The sequence below is a fragment of the Gossypium hirsutum genome, chromosome A10, assembly GCF_007990345.1.
Source record: "Gossypium hirsutum isolate 1008001.06 chromosome A10, Gossypium_hirsutum_v2.1, whole genome shotgun sequence".
Taxonomy (NCBI): Eukaryota; Viridiplantae; Streptophyta; class Magnoliopsida; order Malvales; family Malvaceae; genus Gossypium; species Gossypium hirsutum.
In genome coordinates, this window is record NC_053433.1 from 7,923,348 (window position 1) to 7,945,637 (window position 22,290).

At 31.2% G+C, this 22,290-nt stretch overlaps 1 protein-coding gene across 1 annotated transcript; it reads left to right on the plus strand.

The window, feature by feature from the left end:
* The first annotated feature begins 18,631 nt into the window (after positions 1 to 18,631).
* LOC107896107 (inorganic pyrophosphatase 2) lies at positions 18,632 to 20,224 on the plus strand. Its single transcript, XM_016821244.2, has 4 exons — positions 18,632 to 18,932; positions 19,036 to 19,157; positions 19,261 to 19,465; positions 19,730 to 20,224. The coding sequence occupies exons 1-4, from the start codon at positions 18,789 to 18,791 to the stop codon at positions 20,105 to 20,107; spliced, it is 849 nt and encodes a 282-aa protein (XP_016676733.1). The 5' UTR covers positions 18,632 to 18,788; the 3' UTR covers positions 20,108 to 20,224.
* The last annotated feature ends 2,066 nt before the right edge of the window (positions 20,225 to 22,290 follow it).

Genomic DNA, 22,290 nt, shown 5'->3' on the forward strand with positions numbered 1-22,290 from the left:
GATGATAAACTAAAAATAACCAAGAAATAAAATAAAAGCCTATGATGATGATTGTGATTATTAGAAGCATGAAGTTGCGAACCAAAAAGCAAGATGTTGATAACAAGCATCATAAATTGAGAGCTTTTTTTCTTCTTAAACGATGGATTATGGTAATGAGCATCATTAGGGTATCTTTTAAAAGTAACATAATATTAAATGCAATAGTTTATAGTTGTTATGATAAATTACAAAAAAATCCTTTTTTCCAATTATAAAAAGTAAATTTAAGACAGTCGTTAATAATTTTGTTGTTTAATTATTGTTGTTATGATAGATTATTAGTTGATTCGTATCCATGATGCAGTGCATACATAAGGGCGGATTTGAGGGGAAAAAAAAAGTCTACAAAAAGGAGGGTCCCTATTCTATTCTGCAACCAATTATATCCATTAAGAACCCATATTCTCAAATTAAAAAACCCTTCACAATTAGGGCTTAAATACATTGAATTTAATGATGACTTGTATTAAATTAACAAACAAAATAATCCTTAACTCCTTACAAGTAAATCATCAAATTAACTGTAAGAAAGAAAATGCAAGTAGATTTATTGGATTAGGTATAAATATTTTTATATTTAAGTCTATAAAACATAGATATGAATATTTTGCATAAATATTTTTGATTTTAAAGGTATAATTCAAAGAGTTAGTTGCAGCTTAATACTAATCTATTTTTTGCTTACCAAGATTTGGTGCATGTCAAGCTCAAGCAAAGTCGATTCTTCATTAAATTAATAAAATTTCTACATATTGATGTTTTATAATTAAGTTTAAATAAAAATATTTTAATTATTAAAATAATAATTGAAGTTAAACCAAACCTATCTAACCGGGCTAGTGGTGACACTTCTCTAACCAGAATCCTAAAACAACATACATGGAGGAGAAGTTAAGCTTCTAAATGCTGACACGTCAACAGCTGTTTTTTTTTCTGTCACAAAGTAAGGGAGAGAAAAAGGTATAATTATTCAGTAGTCCCTGTACTTTTTTAATTTATAGAGTTCAATCTCTCTACTTGCTTTTAATTCTAAGAATTTCATTTGATTTAAAAATTAAAAATTATAAATTTTAATATGAATTATATATTGAACTTTAATTTTTAAACCAAACATTTGAATATTAAAATATCACTTATTCAAAATCGACATAAATCAAATAAAAGTGTTACCAATTAGATTTTAATTTTTAAATAGGAGTTAAATTCTTAAAATTAAAAGCAGAAAATTAAATTATAAAAGTTGGAAGAGTACGTGTACTGAGAACAAAAATTAAACTATTTTCAAGCCGATTGAAATCCGTCATTGATTTTGTAACAAACTATTTTATTTGCTTGCTTTTAGGAATATTGTCCTATCAATTGACACTTAAAGCTTTTTAACTTTACAAACAAAATTACAAATCTAATATAAATTTTTATAAAAAATTAAATAATGTGCAGGTCGATTTAGTATTTATCCATTGTTCACTTAATTTAAACAAAACATTATTAATAGTCATTTTTTGAAATTTATACCTAAATTATTTGCATTTTTTAAAAAAAAATAAAATGATTGTTTGTAGAGTTATTGATTTAAAATAATTATGATTTTTGTAAAATTAAATTTGATAATTTGAATCACAACTTAAAGATGAAGTAAATAATGAGTTAAAATGGGTAAATATTTAGGTTTAAAAAGTAAATAAATAAAATGAAGGCGGGGGAATATAAATAATATTTTGATAAAGGTTATGTATTTTATTTCAAAGGGTATGCTTTATTCTAACCTCAAACGACAAAAAGCCCTTATGCTCGGAATTATTACAACAAGAGTAAAATTAATTATTATGTTGAGCACCATCCCATTTGGATATGCTTCATCACAATAAATCAAAAATTAAAAATACACATCTTCTCTCTCTTCATTATTTATTTATTATCGTTGAAAGAAGCGAGAATAGTAGTGCTGCAAACAAAACCAATTAACAATCTCAACAAAACTCTAACACTTATATTTATCAAACATCTCTTCTCTTTTTGCTTATCATTTTGAAAGAAACAAAATTCCGACTTCCTCACTCACATGTAACATTTTTGTTATTTTACAAAATTAAAAATTAAAAATATAAAATATGTAAATTTATTTTTTTATTAAATTAATTGAATTGGCACACTTATGAAACTCTAGTCAACATCTTATCCTTATCAACCCTACTTAAAAGCTCTGCATTATTTGGACAACATCAAATGCTTTAATTTGGGTTTGAAATGTTTAAAAGGAAATTTGAAAATGAAATTGCGTTGAAAAGTTAGCATTATAGGACAGAGCCCGTAAATCAAGGCTTCAAACAGACTGGACTTTAAGGATCCAAATTTCACTTGTAACTACATTAATACAACTTCATAATTTATTAAAATTGAGATTTAAAATAAGGTTTTAGGATATAAAATATAACATTTTAAGAATATAAGATTTTGGAACATAACTTATCACAACATCATAATTTATTTTTTTTATCAAAAATTATCAGAATTAATATATAAGTTTTTTTAAATATATTTGGATTTCATAATTTATATTTAACGTAGGAAAATGAGATTTTAAAAACATATTACTCTTTTTTTTCTTCAAATTGTTTGTTTCTTTTTTGTTTTAGCTACCACCTGTCTTTTACTCCCTTTCATCAACTTTCTGTTTCTTTTCTCTTCTTATTCATTCCATGCACATTCTCTCTTTTTAGTTTGCAGATTTATTTTGTAGGTATCTTTACTTTTTTTTTTCATAAGTTGTAATTAGTAGATGACAATGCCTATTGTCGCTAAAATTCCATCAGCCACTAGTAGTTTCTCTTGGAAGGTAGGTGGCTCTTCGTCAGCTTTTTAATCTATTTTTTGTGTTAAGAGTAGTTCAAAATAATAAATGATTTCACGAGTCAGTTTGAACCTGTGTTGTCTTAAGGTTTATATGTTTTTTTTTTGTTTTTCATTGTTTAGTAAGTCTTTACCTCTAGAAGTTTTTGTGTGCTCTTTTAACACATTTTTTAGTCTTGCTTTTGCAAGTGATTTTGGGGATGGTTTTGTTGTCGTTCTCTCCTATTTGGTGGATGCTTGGTTCTTTTGTCAATTTTTTCCTTATCGCTTTGAACTAGCTAGGACTAATTTCCTTATCATATTAAGTACTTGCAATAACTGCAAATATATCGTGTTTGAGTTGTGACAGAGGCAATTTTAAATGTGGCATAATATTCTATTGATGCTGAAGCTAAAGCTGAAGCCTTTGCTGTATTGATAAAGCTTGTTATTTATCGCCTACATTGAGCGTTTGTTGTCCCCCCTCCCCCCTCGAATTATATGATCCCATTCATGGAATGAATTAATGAATTTTCCTTTCAAATATATATATTGTAACCTTAAAAAAAAAGTAATACGAAATGTGCTTAAAAACATAAAATATTAAGATACAAATATCACTATTAATGGTGGCAAACAGGTGATTTTCAATGGATTCGAATAGTGCATTATTCAGATTCAAATTACTTCAAGTATGAATATTTTTGGTTTGGACTTATTCAAGCTATATAACCACTTATCCAGCTCGACCAGCGGACTCAAGTAATAAGATGCTATGACAATATCCAATAATCAACAAATACTTTACTAAAGAATATCTCAGTTATTTATCATTAAATCACATATAATCATACATATTAAAAATTTTGAATTCTGCAAGGACCTAATTGTGAAATTCAGGCATGTAATAGGATTTTAATTGTAAAATTTTAAAGTTTAAAAATCAATTTTGAAGTTTCATAGTTGGTATCGATACCGAATCGATACCTTATTGAAAATCAATACCAAAATTCAATTATGTTTTCTTTGCAAAATAAGGGTATCGATATTTATTTCATGGTATCAATATTTTATGAAAAAGGACCGATACTTAAATAAAAATCGATATCATTTCTGGATTCTGTTTGTTTTAAAACTGTTAATTTGGTTAAGTATCGATGCTAGATGTAAAAATATTGATACTTGAGTTCAGAAATGATGAAAACTAATTTTTAAAAGATGCACTCATGCTCAAAACTTGCCTAAACTCAAATAACATACCTAAACATAAATAAAAGCATGCAAATCATCATCTAAACATCTTATCCATGTACAAATCAATTCAATATAACAATACCTCAATTGTCTAATCATCATGCATATCATCAAATTACTCTAGCAAGACATCTTCAAAATGATCATTCTTATCAACCACACATATATACACAATCCTTACAAACTTAGAACTTAAATACCATTAAGACACAAAATGAATGTTACATATATCTAAAACATCCTAGGTACATGCCAAGATCAAATAATATTTCACTAACAGTCACTACAACAAAACAGACTTTTAGCTGCGTTTGGACAAAAAATGCCGCAACAGTTGTACATTAGTGGCGCTTGAAGAAAAACCCCGCTAAAGGTTAGAGCTATAGTGGTGCTTGTGAAAAAAATGCCGCAAAAGATTACTATTAATGGCGCTTATGTAACAAATGCCGCAAATGATCAATCATTAGCTGCTTTTCTTGAAAAATGCCGCTATAGGTCAAGCATTAGCGGCGCTTATCTAAAAACGCCATAAAAGTGTTGAGTAAAACGACGACGTCTATTGTTGAGCTATAGAGGCATTAGCGACATTTTCTGTAAAACGCCGCAATATATTGAGGATTAGCGGCGTTTGTTGTAAAACGCCGCAAAATGTCAATCATTAGCGGCTTTTTTGTTAAAACACCGCAAAAAAAATATGTTATTTTAAGGTTTAGGGTTATGAATTTTAAGTTTAATGCCTACGGTTAATTTAGAGTTTTATGGTTTATGATATAATGTTTATTATTTTGGGTTATGGGTTTATGTTTTAGAGTTTGGGTTTTGGGGTTTATTGTTTTAGAGATTAGGGTCTTAATATTAATGTTCATAGTTTTAGAGGTTAGGCTATTAGAGATTAGGGGTTATGATTAATGATAAAAAAATAATTTATTTTAGGGTTTTGGTAAGCATTAAGATTCTATTTTAATTACTTTTGTCCCTTGTAATATATATATTAGAACTTGTAATATATATTAAGATTCTATTTAGGGTGTAAGTTTAGGTGTAGGGTTCAAGGAAAGGATAGTATTAGAACTGAAGAACATTTGAATTTTACTGAGATTCATGCCATTTTGTACTATACCCATATTATTTAATATAAGAATATAAAATATATGTTTTGTACTACACTAACATTGGCCGCACGGATTCCCAAAAATATGTCTAGGATTATGGTTTAGGGTTAACAATTTTTAAAGTTTATAGTTTGGGTTTTATGGTTTAGGATTTATGGTTAGTTTAGGGGTTATGGTGTATGGTTTTGGGGTTTAGAGTTTGGGATTTGATGTTGGTGTTTTGTGGTTTAAGGTTTAGAATTCAAGATTTAGGGTTTAAGGTTTAGGGTATAATTTTGGATTTTAATTTAGAAGATAAATATATATAAATTATTATTTTAAAAGAATATATATCAAAATGGGTTAAATCCCAAAAGCATACATGAAAAGTGGTTTAGTGTGCAATTGTGTACATGAACAGTAATTTGCTCTAGATCTTGTAAAATATTAACACAATTATTGATATAATTAGCATAATTTTTTATTTAATTAATTTATATATTGCATACATAATATTTATTTTATTCAATATAAAAATATATTGATGTTTAAAGTAAAATTAAAGTTTCAACTATAGTTAGGGTTTAGAGTGTAAGTTTATGGTTTGAGGTTTAAAGTTTAAGGTATACTGTTGAAGATTGAAGCAATATTTGGAATTTACTCAGATTCTTGCCATTTTGTACTACACCTAATATAAGTATATAAAATATATATTTTGTACTACACTAAGATTCGTCACGCTAACATTATTTAGATATAATTTAAAAGAAATTATATATAGTTTTAAAATTTGATCAATTTTTAAATATTTTTTAGGATCAAAGGCATTGGCGGCGTTTATATAAAAAACGCCGCAAATGATAGGCAATAGCGGCGTTTTTAGACAAACGCCACAAAATGTAATTATACATTAATAAAAAAACAACATCACTTTCTGTGGAAATATTAGTAGCATTAGCGGCGTTTCTATAAAAACACCACAATAGTAATTTACTTTAATTTAGAACGACGTCGTTTCTAGTTGAGATAATAGTGGCAGTAGCGACGCTTAGCTTAAAATGCCGCAAAAGGTCTCCTATAGTGGTGCTCTGTTTAAAACGCTGCAAATTAGTCGTCTCAAACGTCGTCATTTTCTGTGGTAATATTTTTCGTATTAGTGGCGCTTTGACGAAAACGCCGCAATAGGTCTCATTTAGCGGCGCTTCTGTAAACGCCGCAAAAGAATTGTTCTAAATGTCGTCGTTTTCAGTGACTGCATGTTGGGTACTAGCGTCGCTTCTTTAAAAACACCGCAATCGGTATCCTTTAGCGGCGCTTTGATGAAAACGCCACAAATAGTCATTTACTCTTTATTTGAAACAGCATCGTTTTTCTCCCCTGAAGTTTATCCCCATACACCCCAAATCACTACAATTTTTCGCTATGTCATTTCCCCCATTTTAGTTTCTTTCTTTCCTTAAATCCTTAAAACAAAGAACAACCCCTTTTTTTTTCCTCAAATCATCCCCTAATTCCCTAAACTCGAAATCCCTACCATTTTCCCCACATCCATTTTTTTCCCAATACTTTTTTTTCCCGAAATCAAGTCCCTCATCCCCGATATCCCTAACTCTTTTCCCTTTCCTCTCGTCTTGTTTCTTGTGAAATTCCTCGAAATCATTGCCTCTGTGCTGTCAATTACTTATGTTCCTCATATAACAGCCAAATTTTCAGTGATGTCAGAAACAGTGATTCGAGATCACTAAATCCGACGAGTAAGTTTAGAAATTTTAATAAATAATAATTATGAGCCAAGCGCGAACTTAAAAGAATTTTTTTAGTGAATTTTGCGATTTTGAAAGAATTAATCAGGTAAATTGGGTTGAACATGAGGTATCGAGACCTCAAATTCATAAACCGAGCCATAAATATTTTTATAAATATTTATGGAGTATTATTAAGTTAGTATTAAAGTTTCGTTAGAAAATTTTAACGTTTGGTTAGTCAATTAATTAAAAAGGACTAAATTGAAAATAGTGCGAAATTTGTTAAATTGTGATTAAATAGTTTAAGTGATTAAAAAGGAGGGATTTAAAAGACAATTGGACCCAAATTGTATGGGCTGGATGGTTGGGCAAGAAAATCAGCAAAAAGACAAGGAGAAACAAGGGCAAAATGTGAAATTTTGCAAATTAAACATATAAAACAAGACAAAATTGAAAAATCTAGAGATATCATCATTTTTCTTCAACAAAAATGCCATGGGAGGTCTGAAAGTTGCTGGTTTTTCATACTTTGACAAATGTGAGTTCAATTCTTGCCCTTTTCTTTGAGATTTTTATATTTTTGTGACTTTTACAATTAGGCCCAAGTGTTTAATTCATTAGTTTTTGATTTTATGGTCAAAATTGAAAGCTACCATTGATAAGTGTTGGTTGTTTATGATGAAATGAAATGAATTTGAAGCTTTGATTTTGTTGTTTGATGATTTTATCAAGTAATTTCAATAGAAATTGATTTTAGGACCTAATTGTGAAAAAGTTGTGAATTAAGGTTTAGTGTTAAAATTCTTATTTTCAAAGGTTGTGTAATAGTTTAGAATGATGGAATAAAATGTTAATTGAGAAAAATTAGTTTAATAGATGGGCTAATTGAGCAAGGACTGAATTGCATGACCTGTGAAATTTAGAGGAAAAATGGTAATAAACATATTGAGCTAAAACTGTTTTGGACAGTAGCAGTAGGTTAACTTTGAAAAATCACCATAAATTTTAAAAATCTAATTACAGGATGAAAAAAATATTGAATTAAAGCTTATTAAATTTAGTTTCTTATAGAAGAAACGGTGTAAGCAATTGAATTGTAAATTATGAGATATAATGAAATTTGTGAGACAAGGTTAGAATGAATTCGGGTTCCCCTGTTTTGACTTTGGAAAATCACCAAAAATTGGAGAAAATTTATTTAAGGCTCAAATTTATATATTTAGAATCTTTAATGAGTCTATTTTTAATAGAAATCAACAGGAACATTATCCGAGTTCTGTACTGTGATATAATTAATTTTTAGTGAACAGAGGTCAGAACTGTCAGATAGTGAAACAGGGGAAACTTAAATGAATAAAATGTACTAATTGACTAAACCAAAAATTCTGAAAATTTTATGGCGGAATGATATGTGAGTTTAATTTCAGGGAAAATTTATGGATCTTAATTTGAGCTCTGTAGCTCGAATTATAAATAATTGTGTGACTATGACTCGTGTGAACAGCTTGATGTGAGCATTAATAAGTAAATTGTGAAATAGTACTTACAAGAATCTTATATACATTAAGGATGTAGAATGGAGACGAGGAGGAGGAAAATAAATGATATATGTTTGTAAGAAAACAGTATGAGAATGATACATATCATGACATGTGTATATATAACTAGTTTCAATATAATGCTTGTTGGGTATGAAGTTGGATTGAAATGTCTCAGGCAAGTATTTTATTCTGCGCATCTGAAATGTGGTATTTTATGAAGATATAATCTAGCTTTAAATATGAATGCTTGATGATTAAGCTGAAAATATTTGGTAAGATGATAATCATGGTATAAAATTATAAGTGGTACCATAATAGACAAGGTAAAATGAGTATGAGAGATACATGTATGATGACATACAAATACTATGTTTGTAGTTTAATTGAGAATGTTTAACCGTTAAATGAATACCATGTTATATGCTTTTGATTTTGTATGAGTGTGTAAGAGATTAAGGTTGACCAAGGCTTGGAAAATAGCTTAGGTATTGACCACACAGGTTGAGACACAGGTAGAGACACGGCCGTGTGTCTCAGCCGTGTATGGAACACGACTTTAGAACACGGGCGTGCGATATGGCCGTGTGCCCCTAAATTGATGATGATGTCATAAACAGAAAGCTCCACGGACAAGGGACACGAGTGTGTCCCAAGCCACACGGGCTTGTGGAATCCACACGGCCTAATCACACGGACATGTAGGTATTGTTCACAAGTAAAATTTTTAAAAAAATTAAGCGAAAAATTTTATGAGAAATCTGTTAAGTTCCGACTTGATTTTAATGTTCATGTTAGGCTTCGAGGGCCCAAATAAAGGTCGTTATATATATATGATCTTAGAAAGTGAATAGTAATGTTTCGATTAATCTGTAAATGTTCTGTATGTACTGGTAACACACTGTAACCCTGTTTCGGCGACGGATACGGGTTAGGGGTGTTACAGCTCAAATTTTGGAACCAGTTGAAATATTCTCTGCTACACTAAACGTATAATTTGCGTACAAATTTGTTTTCCTCTTTTTAGTTCATCATTGTTTTCTGGAATCTGAACATATCTATGGTGATCGAACATCTTACTGTTTTACTCCTTATGTTTTGATTTTTAGGGTATGGCTATTGTTTGTCTTCTGTTTCAACTACCTAGTTTCAATCAGTAATCTATTTATTATTATAGTTTGGAATGTCTTAGGGTGAATGTAAAGAGGCATCTCTATTTTAAAATCGGTCATCTGATGTTGGTTAGAGCATTTTTATAAAGAATACAACTTTCAACAAATGTGTCCAAACTTATAGAAGAAATAGTCTTTGTTGATGAAGTTACTCAGCTGGCATCTCTTCATTTTAAAACATAAGCCTAGATTTTTCTTTGATCTCTTCATTAGTGTGCTTGTTTGCTATTCTATTGGTTGGAAAATATCCGTCTCTATTAACAAAGTTACCTAGTTGTTTCTTTGTCATCAAAGACACTCAATTGAAAGGTGACCGAGCATTTTATTGTTTGATTTGATTTCTTGTGTTTTGACTTTTAGGATATAGTTCCATGTGTGTTCTCCATTTCATCTGCCTAGCTTCTGTCTGTCAGTTATCTATGAATTCTTCTTGTTTGGAATGTCTTTGAGTGAATGTAAAAGAGTATATTTTGTCGGCAGCCCTCTGATGCTTCTCCAATTTTCTGCCATCCAGTTTCCTGTTATCTGTCATACTGTAAGTTCTTTTTCTTAAAAGTATTAGTGAATTAATGTTGTCTGATATTTATATTTATTTTTTATTTATAAATTAAAGTATTAGTGAATTAATGTTGCCTGTATTTCAGTTACTGCTTCCTGTTCCTCCTGCAACTATTGGTTCAACTGAAGCTACTATTTAATCTTCGAATTAATATTTGGTACTGATATTGATAAAGTTTTTATATTTGCCTCAACTGAAATAATATTTGGTGCTACTCTTATAATCTTACATCTGTTCTAGGTACTATCGAGTACCTGAATTAATATTTGGTGCAACTAAATACACCACAGCCATTGACATCTATTCTAGGTACATGTTTCGTTGCTAAATTTTTTTCCTTATTTCTATACATTTTCATTTTAAATTACTCAACAAATACTACTTTTTTTACTCTGGCCTCTGTTTGCTGGTGAGAGTGGAGTAGACCAGGTTGTTGAAATTATTAAGGTACGTTTTAGTTTAAAATTCTAATCAATAATAGTTTTATCATGATGATTTTGGAAAAAATTAATATTTTGGGGCTGCGATTTTGTATAGATTTAATTGTTGATTCTGTTTGGAGCAGAACTATTTTGTTTTCAAAATATTTTTAAATTTTTTACTTTTGAAAATAGTTTACATAATTTACATGCAAGTTCAATCACATGCAAGTTCACCAGCAACTCACATAATTTACATAATTTACATAATACATAACTTATATAATTTAATATTCAAATTTCATAACTTACATAATTTACATAAATATATATCATATCATAACTTACATAACTTAATTATACTTATAAATAAACAACTTACCCATGTAATTTATTGTCAACTTCAAACTTCAACAACTACGAAATGGATAGGACTTGGATGAATTTGTCAAGGGTAAGCAATGGTTACCGAAATGGAGTACAAACTTTTCTAAATTTTGCATTTCAAAATGCAAGCCAAGAGAATATGATTCTTTGCCCGTATAAGAAGTGTGACAATATCAATTGGCATTATTGTGAAGTTATCTACGAACATCTAATTATTGATGGCTTTATTTTGGGGTATAAAAAATAGATTTTCTATGGAGAGTGTACAGTTAGTAGAACCTCTTCAACGATTAATCCGGTTTATCCTCATAGTGCTTACCATCAGTCTGTTAGAGAAGATGACATGGAAGGTATGTTGCGGGATGCATTTAATATGCGCAGTCATGGTTTGCAATCATTTCCACCTAACTTGGTTGCATCCGATGATTGTAATTCCGGTGGAAATGCTTTCACTGAAATGGGAAAAAGTGTACCTGATGAACAGCCAAATGAAGAAGCGGTGAAGTTCTACACGTTACTTAGTGAAATGAATGAAGAACTTTATGAGGGATCAAAATTTTCAAAAATGTCCTTTTGCATTTGTCTTTTTCACTTAAAATGATTGGGAGGGTGGACTGGAAATTCCTTGACAATGCTGTTAGAGTTTTTGAGAGATATGTTCCCCTTTGCCAAAATCCCTCATTTATGCAAAGATATGAAGAAACTAATAAAAGATTTGAGCCTTGGGTACAACAAAATTCATAGTTGCAAAAATAATTGCATGTTAAATTAGGGTGATCGGAAAAACCAACAGTCTTGTCATGTTTGCGGTAAATCACGTTGGATGAATAGAAATATAGAAGATGTTAACGAGGATGAATATGAGACATATTAAAGAAGGAAGTTAAACAAGATTTTGCGATATTTTCCGCTAATACCAAGGCTTCAAAGGCTTTTCATGTCGTCAAAGACAGCCGAGTCTATAACGTGACATCATGATAAATGAACCGATGATGGATTATTAAGACATCCTGCAGATTTTTTAGCATGGAAATCATTTGATAATAAATTTCCAAACTTTGCAAGTGATCCTCGGAGTGTGAGGCTTGGGTTAGTAGCTGATGGATTTAATCCTTATAAAATCATGAGCACTTCATACAGTACTTGGCCTATAGTGCTTGTTTTTTACAATTTACCTCTATGGCTTTGCATGAAGCAATCTTATTTTATCTTATCTATGATTATCCCTGGAGAGAAAGGTCCCGAAAATGATATTGACATTTATTTGCAGCCACTTATTGAAGAGTTAAAACAATTATAGGCAGGTGTTGAAACATATGATGTATTGAGAAATGAGAACTTTTACCTACGTGCTACTTTGTTATGGACGATTAATGATTTCCCAGCTTATGCTAATTTATTTGGTTAGAGTACCAAAGGATGTTATGCTTGTCCTTTGTTGTGCTGCACAAACATGTTCGAAATGGTTATATAATGGGAATAAGTTCTCTTATATGGGGCAGCGTCGGTGGTTAGATGGGCATCATATATTTAGATTTCAGAGGACTTAATTTGACGGTACTGAAGAGTTTAGAGAAGCTTCTGAGTAGATCATTGGGTCTGAAATCTTGTTCATGTTAAAAGATATGGATTTCAGTTATGGAAAGATGAATCAACCATCCAACATACAAACAAAGAGAAGATCGAGGGATGAATCTGATGATGAATCTGATGAAGAGGATGATCCTAATGAGGCGAACTTGTGGAAAAAAAGAAGTATTTTTTTGAGTTGCCTTATTGGGAGCATCACATTTTACAACACAATCTTGATGTCATGCATATTGAGAAGAATGTTTGCGAGAACATCATCGGGACAATTTTGAATGTCGATGGAAAATCAAAAGACAATCTTTAGAGTCGACTTGATTTAGTTGATATGGGAATTCGGTGTGATCTTCATCCCCAAGTACTTTCGAATGGGAAATATCGGTTGCCGCCTCTAATTTTTACAATGTCGAAGGAAGTGAAAGAAGTGTTTTGCACGGTGTTGAAGGATATAAAGGTCCTAGATGCGTATGTATCAAATATATCTCGATGTGTAAGTCTTAAAGATCGAAGACTATATTCTTTAAAATCACATGATTATCACATCTTGATGCAAGAGTTACTGCCACTTGCTTTACGGTGCTGTATGTCAAAAAAGGTGACTTCCTGTATAATTGAACTTTCCAATATAATGAAAGCTATTTGTGGCAAATTTTTGAATGGTGAAGAACTTGAGAAAGTACAAGATCGAGCCGCTTTGACTTTATGCAATTTGGAGAAGATCTTTCCACCTTTCTTCACTATTATGGTGCACTTAGTAATCCATTTCCCTCGTGAAGCAATAATTGGTGGACCGGTTTTCTATCGATGGATATATCCTATAGAAATGTGTTAATTTATTTCAAACCTATTCATTCATTCACCTCTATACCATTAGTTACAACTTTTGATAATGTTGTATATCCTGTTTAGGTTCATATTCAATTTGAAGTTTTATTGTCGTAATAAGCGTTATCTGGAAGGATCAATTGCTGAAGGCTACTTGGCAGAGGAGTGTATGACTTTTTATTCTATATATTTAGAAGATGTTGAAACAAGATTGAATAGACCAAGTAGAAATGTTGGGCTCAATGATCCTAACTTGATCGAAATTTATTTATTTCAAAGTTATGGAGAACCAATCGATAAAGTTGAAATTGCAGAATTAGATGAAAGATCTTGGGTACAAGCACATAGATAGTTCTTTTTCACCACGATTCAATTGAACCATTACGCAAGTAAGTTCTAAAATATGATAAATATTCATCTTTTTGATTTGTTTATTTTCTAACCAATTAAACCTCTTTTAACATAGTGAGTACAAACAAATCTTGAGATCTCGTTCACACTCCCGAAGATTACAATATCGAGAGATTAATAAGTTATTCACAGAATCTTTTCATGAATGGTTAAGCCAAATGGTATGCAACTCAACCTTTTATTGACAAATAATAATGTTTTATCATAACATTTATAATTACTCAATTTACTTTCGATTCAGTAGGTTTGGAGTGGGAAAGATGTTAATGACGAAGTTAAATGACTTTCCCAAGGTCCGAATAGAGTAGTAAAAAGATGTAGTGCCTTCATCATCAATGGATTCAGATTTCATACAAAATATCGCGAGAGATTGAGGAGAACTCAAAATTGTGGAATAGTTGTTAATTCTTCAATTATAGTTGTTAATTCTTCAATTACAAGTTATGCTAATGCTAGGAACAGTAATCCTGTTGAGGGAAATGTGGAGTATTACGGGCTTCTTACTGATATTATTGAGTTGGATTACTATGAAAAATGGAAAGTTGTCTTATTTCGATGTGATTGGGATGATGTTAATACTACTCGCGAAATTAAAAAAGATCAATTTGGTTTTACAATGGTGAATTTCTCTCGATTGATTCACAGTGGAGAACAATTGATAGATGAGCCGTCTGTATTTTCTTCTCAAGTGAAATAAGTTTTTTACTCAAAAGATCCAATTGATGAGGGTTGGTATGTTGTACTCTGAAACACCCCTAGAAACTTGTTTGACATGGGCAATGGAAGTAGGGATGATATCGTCGAAAGATCAGAAACTTTGCCTTTTCCAGAACAAAACTTAAATGAAAATATCCCTAGTACTAGTACATAATTTCAATGGGTTTGTTAGGATGTGGATGAAGATATTTACGAATTATGATGTAGTAAGATTTTACGATTTTTTTAATTATATATAATATTATAATTTTAATCTTGGTCATGTTATATAATTTAACTATTTTATATGAACTATTATTGTTGTAATTGTTACTAAATTTCAACTATTTTATGTGTATTGCAGGAAAAATGCGTAGAAGAAGATTACGAGATTTAAGTATTGTCCAGAATACTCCAAATTTGGAAGAAGCAAATAGTGAACAGCAGATAGTTATTGGATCTTCGAATGTGTCGGAGACACTTGACGAGCCTGCAGAATTTCAAAGTAATGTTAAGTTTATTTTACATGTGTGTTGACTTTTATTATTGATTTATTTTTCAATTTTAATATAATAATATATCGTTTTTTAGCTGAAAGTGGTGGGACGCGTAGAGGTCGAGGACGTACGCTACTTAAAGATTTATACGACTTAAATCCTGTCGAGCGTGTCAAAGTAAGTAGAAACAGTCATGGTCAGCCTGTTGGATCTGAAGCTCGACTTTTAGCAGGCTATTTGGGCATTATAGCATGAAATGCCAATATGTTGCCCATCAACTACGAATCATGGCATCACATGCCTGATAGCAACAAAAATCAAGCTCTCGATAATATTAAGGTAACAAAACGTGAATGTAATTTATAATGCTTTGGTTTAAGTTTCATTTATATTTACATTCTAATCTTGTATTTTTTTAGGAGAAATTTGCTTTAGAGGTCTCGGATGACTATATCAAGAAGGCATTGGGTAAAAAATGGAGAGACCATAAAAAAGCACTTTGAAAAAAGAATATTTTAAGAAAGACATAAGCCTCGAAGAAAAATTGCGAAATGTCCCACCGGGAATGCTGAGGTACCAATGGGAAGATGTGGTTAGATTCTGGAATTCAAAGAAAGGAGAGGTATTACGTACTTCCAAACTCTTATAAATTTTTCGGTATATAGTGTTTACTATATACATAATAATAATTTCATTATGTAGGACCGTGAGCAAGTTAGAACAAGCAGTAGGCAAAAACAAAAATTCACGCACACAATAGGGTCTAGAAGTTTTGCTTCTGTAGCTGAGGCCGAGGTATTATGAATTTATTAATTCTGTCAAATATTAACGACTTTCTACTATTAAATAATATTTTTACTACTAAATTGTAGGAAGTCTCGTCTGGTCAAAAAGTTAGACGCCTTCAACTTTTTGACATTACACATAGGAAAAAGATGGATCTCCTATGACAACCGAAGCTGGAGAAATTATGATATATTTTCTTAATAAAATTTGATTTATTATGAATATCTATAATGTTTAATTATATTGGTTTAATTCGTAGTTAGTAGTTTTAAGTTATGTTGCATTCATTTTTATTATATATTTCGTTTCTAACTCTTTGATTGATTTATTAGGAGAAACTAAAGGAGAAGAAGGCAGAGTATGAAGTGATTGCTTCGGCTGATAGTTCTGTTAATCTTGAAGACATTGATAACAAAATTATTACTGAAGTTTTGGGTCTTGAAAGTATGGTCGGGTTCGATTTCAAGGATCTGATGAGCTTCAGTATGTGATGAAGATGTTTCAGCAGTCGCAAAAGTCGTCATTTTAGACATTTGTTTTCTCGTTGTAAGAATATTTTTAACATTGTCACATTTAACATTATTGTAAGAATATTTTGAGTTATACTTCATTTATTAATTTACATCATATATCTTTCGTTGAATTTGAAGTATCATTTAGATTTAATGTTTTTGGTTGTATTTTTTATGCTACATTTGCTGTTTTTGGTTGGATTTCATGCCATATTTGCTGTTTTTGGTTGCATTTAATGCAGGAAGGGTTGGATATTGGTGAAAAATGTATATTGCAAATCTGCCAAAATTAGCGGCGTTTGTAACAAAAGCGCCACTAAAAGCCTGATCTTTAGTGGCATTTTTATAAAAGCACTGCTAAAAGCCACGACTTTTAGCGAAGCTTCTCCCACAAACGTCGCTAAAAGCCATGACTTTTAGCAGCAATTTTCCCATAAACGCCGCTAAAAGTCATGATCATTTGCGGCGATTTTTTTCTTCAAATTAACACTGCAAATTTTTGCGACATTGTCTATAGCGGCGTTTTTTGCGGCGCTTGTGAAATCGCTGCAAATAGTTCTAGCGGCGCTAAAAGTCTGTTTTCCTGTAGTGAGTTGAATTTCAGATGGTCGTTGGATGTTGAGTAGACTATCGAACTGATAAGTGCCTAACCTGCGCACGAAAAAAAAATTGTATGTTGAGTATAACTCAATGGTATTTCTATAATCCGAGCATAAAAGTAAAATACAATACAATTATATGTTTAAATTTTAAAAAAATGCTACGTGGGAAAGAGGCTTCAAGCAACCATGGGCTCTACCTTTCCCTCTTTCTTCCTTTTGCTCTTGTTTACCCTTATTGTTTGCTTTTTATTTTATTTTAGGTATGAATCTTGGTTGCATCCTAGCTTTTCCATGGGTTGACTTGATGGGCTCCTCTGGAGGAAGGTATTTGGCTTCTGTACTGAGTAATCTCCGCCATCTTCTAGTGATCCGAGTTCACAGAACAGTTCCAGGGTGTATGTTTCCGCCTAAAGGCTTTCGTGGTTGGAGCATTCTTGGTCTCCTACATCGACAGGTGGTCTCTTATGGTTGCAATGTTTATCCTGACCGAACCTTGGAGGTGAAGATGAAGATTAAGAGATTAGGACTAGTATTGTATTTTGGTGTTTGGAACAAAGTTGAAGCTTTGTCCGTTTTAGTCTATTTTGTCTCTTATTGGCCTCTTGTGGCCTTTTGTGTTAGGCAGGTTGTGCTTATTTTCTCTTCGTCGGATGTGGCTGTTCTTTACTTGAGCACTTGTTCTCATGTTTGGTTTGACCATGTGATGGTCTTGTTTACTGTTCTTATGGAATTTCCTTAATGTAGTTCTGATTGTTTCGACCAAAAGAAAAAAAAACATCAGAAACGTGTGTTATTTATCGATAGAAATTATAGTGAATAGTGGATACAAAAAAGGAGATGATTTCGCTCAATGTGGTTAGGTTATTTGCATTATCATCACCTTGTACTTGTAAAGGGTTCATTGTTTTTCTTGAGCATGCAAAGTGCACTACTTTTCCAACTCATGGAATTGCTCCTCTCTCTACTTTCGCTACCACCCAAATTTCCATTATCATAATAATAATTACGTTACTGACCATGGGTGAAATAAATATATTTAACAAATTTAAAAATATATAATAATCAAATATCACTTTATTGATACCACAAGGTAGAGATTAAAAATCATAATGTTTTGGATTCAAATTCTATTGTAGGTAAGTATTGTTTTAGGTTTTATATGAAAAAATAAAATTATCCTCAAAATAATATTTATTATTTTGATAGTTTTATAATTGAATTAAGACTCAAGTAATAGGTGATATTAATTCAATCAAAATTTTAATAAAAAATTATCTTTAAAATGATCTTAAAATAATTTTTTTTAAGCATACCATAAATTTATGTGGCTTCAAACCTTTAGTTAACTAACACAAAAATTAGGTCAAATTGTAATACTTAAATCTTGTAAAATCTCAAATCTTAATTTATCATTATTGATTAAAATTTTATTTTTTTAATTGACACAAAATTTTAATATAATTAAAGTTAGAAATAATAAAGCATAATGATATCAATATTTTAAAAATATTTTTAAAGAATACAAAATATTATTTATTTAATAGAGACGTAAAAACTAAATACTAATATAGATAATTTACACTCTAGTTAATTCCTAATAGGAGTATAATTTGTTCTCATAAAAATTAACAAGTCCCCCATTATCCACTTTCGTGGAAACAAAGTAATTGGAACGCAAAGATGTAGGTTTAATATTTCCAAAATCAGAATAGTCATCATTCCCTATAAATACCCTCTTCATTCTAAGCCCCATCATCTAAGAAAAAACCAAAAAAACCCTTCAACCTCAGTCAAATTACCTCAGTCAGAACCTTTTCTTTCGATTCACGTTCTAAAATGGCTGCTTCAAACGTAGTTGTGGTTATGGATTTCGATAAGACGATTCTCGATTGCGATAGTGATAATTGGGTGGTGGACAAGTTGGGTGCTACTGAGTTGTTCAACGAGCTCTTACCTACTATGCCTTTGAACTCTCTCATGGTAAATTTTTTTATTCTTTTATTTAGTTTTTTCTTTTAATTTTTCCAAGTCTAAGAATTAGGGTTTAATCAGTGTTGTTGTTTTTACAAAATATATATTTCAGGACCGAATGATGAAAGAACTTCATATACAAGGAACCAAAATTGAAGACATTGTAGCTGTTTTAAAAAGAACTCCTATTCATCCCCGAATCATCCAAGCCATTAAATTTGCACATGCTTTAGGGTATATAATATTTCACACTTGGTTTTATTTAATTTTTCTTATTGGTTTTCTCGTTAGAAAAATACTCAAAAGTTTAGGGTCTGCAATGGCATTGTTTTTGCAGATGTGATTTGAAAGTCGTTAGTGATGCGAACGTGTTCTTCATCGACACAATTTTAAAACATCATGGTTTGAAGGAATGCTTTTCAGAAATCAATACGAACCCAAGCTTCGTGGATGAAGAAGGCAGGTTAAGGATCTTCCCTTACCATGATTTCACTAAACATCCCCATGGATGTTCTCATCCTTGCCCTCCAAACATGTGCAAGGTATCCATACCCTCTAAACCTTTTTCTTTAATAAATTCGAAAGCTCCCAACATGTTTTCTCAGTCACGCCTTGGATTTGGACATAAGCAAATGCATTATTTAAATAGATTATCACCCACCCACATTTTTATACTATTTTATTAACATAATTTCTGGGGAATTTTACGTGTAATCAGATACAAAACACGATTAGCTGTTAGGTACGTGGAGCTTTGTCATTTTTCTTGTTATCAAATTGACTATGTTTCGATTCCTTTTGAATAGGGTATTGTGATCGAAAAGATCCAAACATCTTTATCCGCGGTGGAGGAGAAGAAAACAATCATCTACATGGGGGATGGATTGGGTGATTTCTGCCCCAGTTTGAAGCTTGGAGATGGAGACTATATGTTGCCAAGGAAAGATTTCCCAGTTTGGGACTTGGTTTGCAAAAACAGGAGCCTAATAAAGGCTGAAGTTTGCGAATGGAGCAATGGGGAGGAATTCGACCATGTTTTACACCACTTCATCACCAAGATTACCATTGACAAAAGCAACATTAAAGGCAACAATGCTACTCAGCTATATTCAGATTATAAAGTACAGACAATGCCGGGCTCTTCCAATCAGCTCTTTTCCCACACCCTTTATGTTCCTCTTTAGAATGCGAAAGTTGTAGGCTTTTCTTTCTTTTGCTGGACGAAGCAAAAGTTGTAGGCTGATGCCTTGGAATAGCTATTCTTTTATTGAAATAACATCTTTAGTTCTTTAAAATGACAATCATATTTAACCCTGAATTAACTTTTATAGTATATTCCATTTAAAAAAAAGATTAAATAAAAAATTATAGCAAATTATAACACTTTTTTCGAGTATCTATTTTTCTTTCAAAAGTGATCTTTATTAAAAAAATCATATTAACCAATCATGTTGAGATACATTATATCTTTTAGGGGTTCTTCTTTTCCTCAATTTTTTTTTCTCTATTTGCTTCTACTGAAATCTGATGACAACTTTTCTGTTTTTTTCTTTTTTAGCTTAAGTTTTTCTCCCCCTTTAATTCACAAGCTAGGTCACTTACTTACCCTCTACATTATAGGTTTTTAGGTTGGGTAATACAGTAGCCCACTCCTCCGTCACTATCATGTTCATAGTTCCCCATAGTTGTTCCCTATCTCCTGTTGCCTAGGTCTTTCTTCCTCTTGGCACCTTCTTTTTCTAGTTTGTTTTTCCATAAATTGCCTTAATTAGCCTCACTCACAGCTCCTTCTATGGCATCTATCAGGTTCAAACACTCTTATGCTATGCCCCACTTCTTCATGATACCTACACCTTTTCCTTGATCGCAGTCAAGCAGGCGAGGATTTCATAGGCATGGGAGCTCCTAACACTCCTTCTCGGGTTACTTGATTTAAAATCTGTACACGAGAAGTATTGTGGGAAGTATACCCATGGTAGTCACTATAGTAACGGTATTAGTATCGGTGAGTGTACCATTTTTATTTTGTAACGATACATATTGGTATCAACATATTTTAGTGTATTTTTTCGAGTTTATTAATTTTTTAAATATTTTCATATACATATATATATTTATTGTCTCATTTTTTGTTTATTGATAAATTATATATACATTCAAATATTTTTCATATATATTGTTACCTTGATAACAAATAAATTATCATATATTATATATACAACTATATCTTAATTATATCCACATAAATGTATTTATATGTGAATATAAATTTTAAAATTATTAATTAAGTTCAATAATTTAATATAATAACTTAATTTTAAATATAATTATAGAAAAATTAAAGTGCTTAAGATAAAAAATTTAAAAATTATTTTAAAATATCAAAATTTTACACCAGTGCACATAATTACAAGTAGAAACAGGCCGAAATACATCTAAATAGTCAAAACGCATTAAAATTTAATCGAAATGCTGCCGACTGGTATGATCGGTACCAACTACCGTGGTCTGATTATGGTTATTATTTATCAGGCCCGCTTCAAAATTCTCACGATCGTTTGCCTCAACCCGATTACAGTCCCCCTCCCATATAACCTTGTCCATTTCCTGCCCCCCCCCCACCAGAGGCCAATTCCATTGTGTCTTCATATCATTGGTTACAATTATCATTTAATAGGAGTTCGGATCTCAATCCTGTCAAGCTGGTGTGTTGGTTTATCTAAGCTGAGAGAATGTTTGTGCAGAGTGTAGGCGCCTATGCAGATGCCTAAAACAATAATAGCCTGCGCTTATAAAACTAATAATAACAATAATAATACCATAAAAAAATGTTAATGCCTAAACAACATTGCAAAGGATTTTAAAGCTGCAGCGATGATATCAACAATTTGTAGCATACTTGCTGATCATAACATTATGGCCTTGACTCTAGACTGCATGCGGATTTATGTCAACAATATCACATTAACGTTTATTTCATTTATAATGAATAGTAAGTAGATAATGCTGCACATTCTTCTGATCGTGTATTCTACCACTAATCTTGTAGATTTCAGTTGCACGTGGAACCTCTTACCACTCCTGAATACCCAATGCATACTTAAACACACTTGAACCTACAAATACTTTTCATGCCTTTCTCTCAGTTGCATTTGGAAATAGACGCAGGATGATAGCAGGCAGAAGCTTCAAAGATTGAGGCTCTTTTTTGGTCTTTTATCTCACTTATTTCTTCTTCTTTTTCCCATATATATATCAGATAACAGTGATCTGTTCTATAGTATAAAAAAAATAAGGTTAAATTTTGTTATTAGTCCTTGTACTTTACAAAAATTGTGGATTTAATCCTTGTAATTTAATTTGGTAT

Excerpts from the sequence above, each read along its gene's own strand:
- LOC107896107 (XM_016821244.2), top strand. The coding sequence starts at position 18,789 with ATGGCTGCTTCAAACGTAGTTGTGGTTATGGATTTCGATAAGACGATT. Across the intron at positions 19,158-19,260 it reads AAATTTGCACATGCTTTAGG|ATGTGATTTGAAAGTCGTTA; the intron begins GTATATAATATT and ends TTGTTTTTGCAG. Across the intron at positions 19,466-19,729 it reads GCCCTCCAAACATGTGCAAG|GGTATTGTGATCGAAAAGAT; the intron begins GTATCCATACCC and ends CCTTTTGAATAG.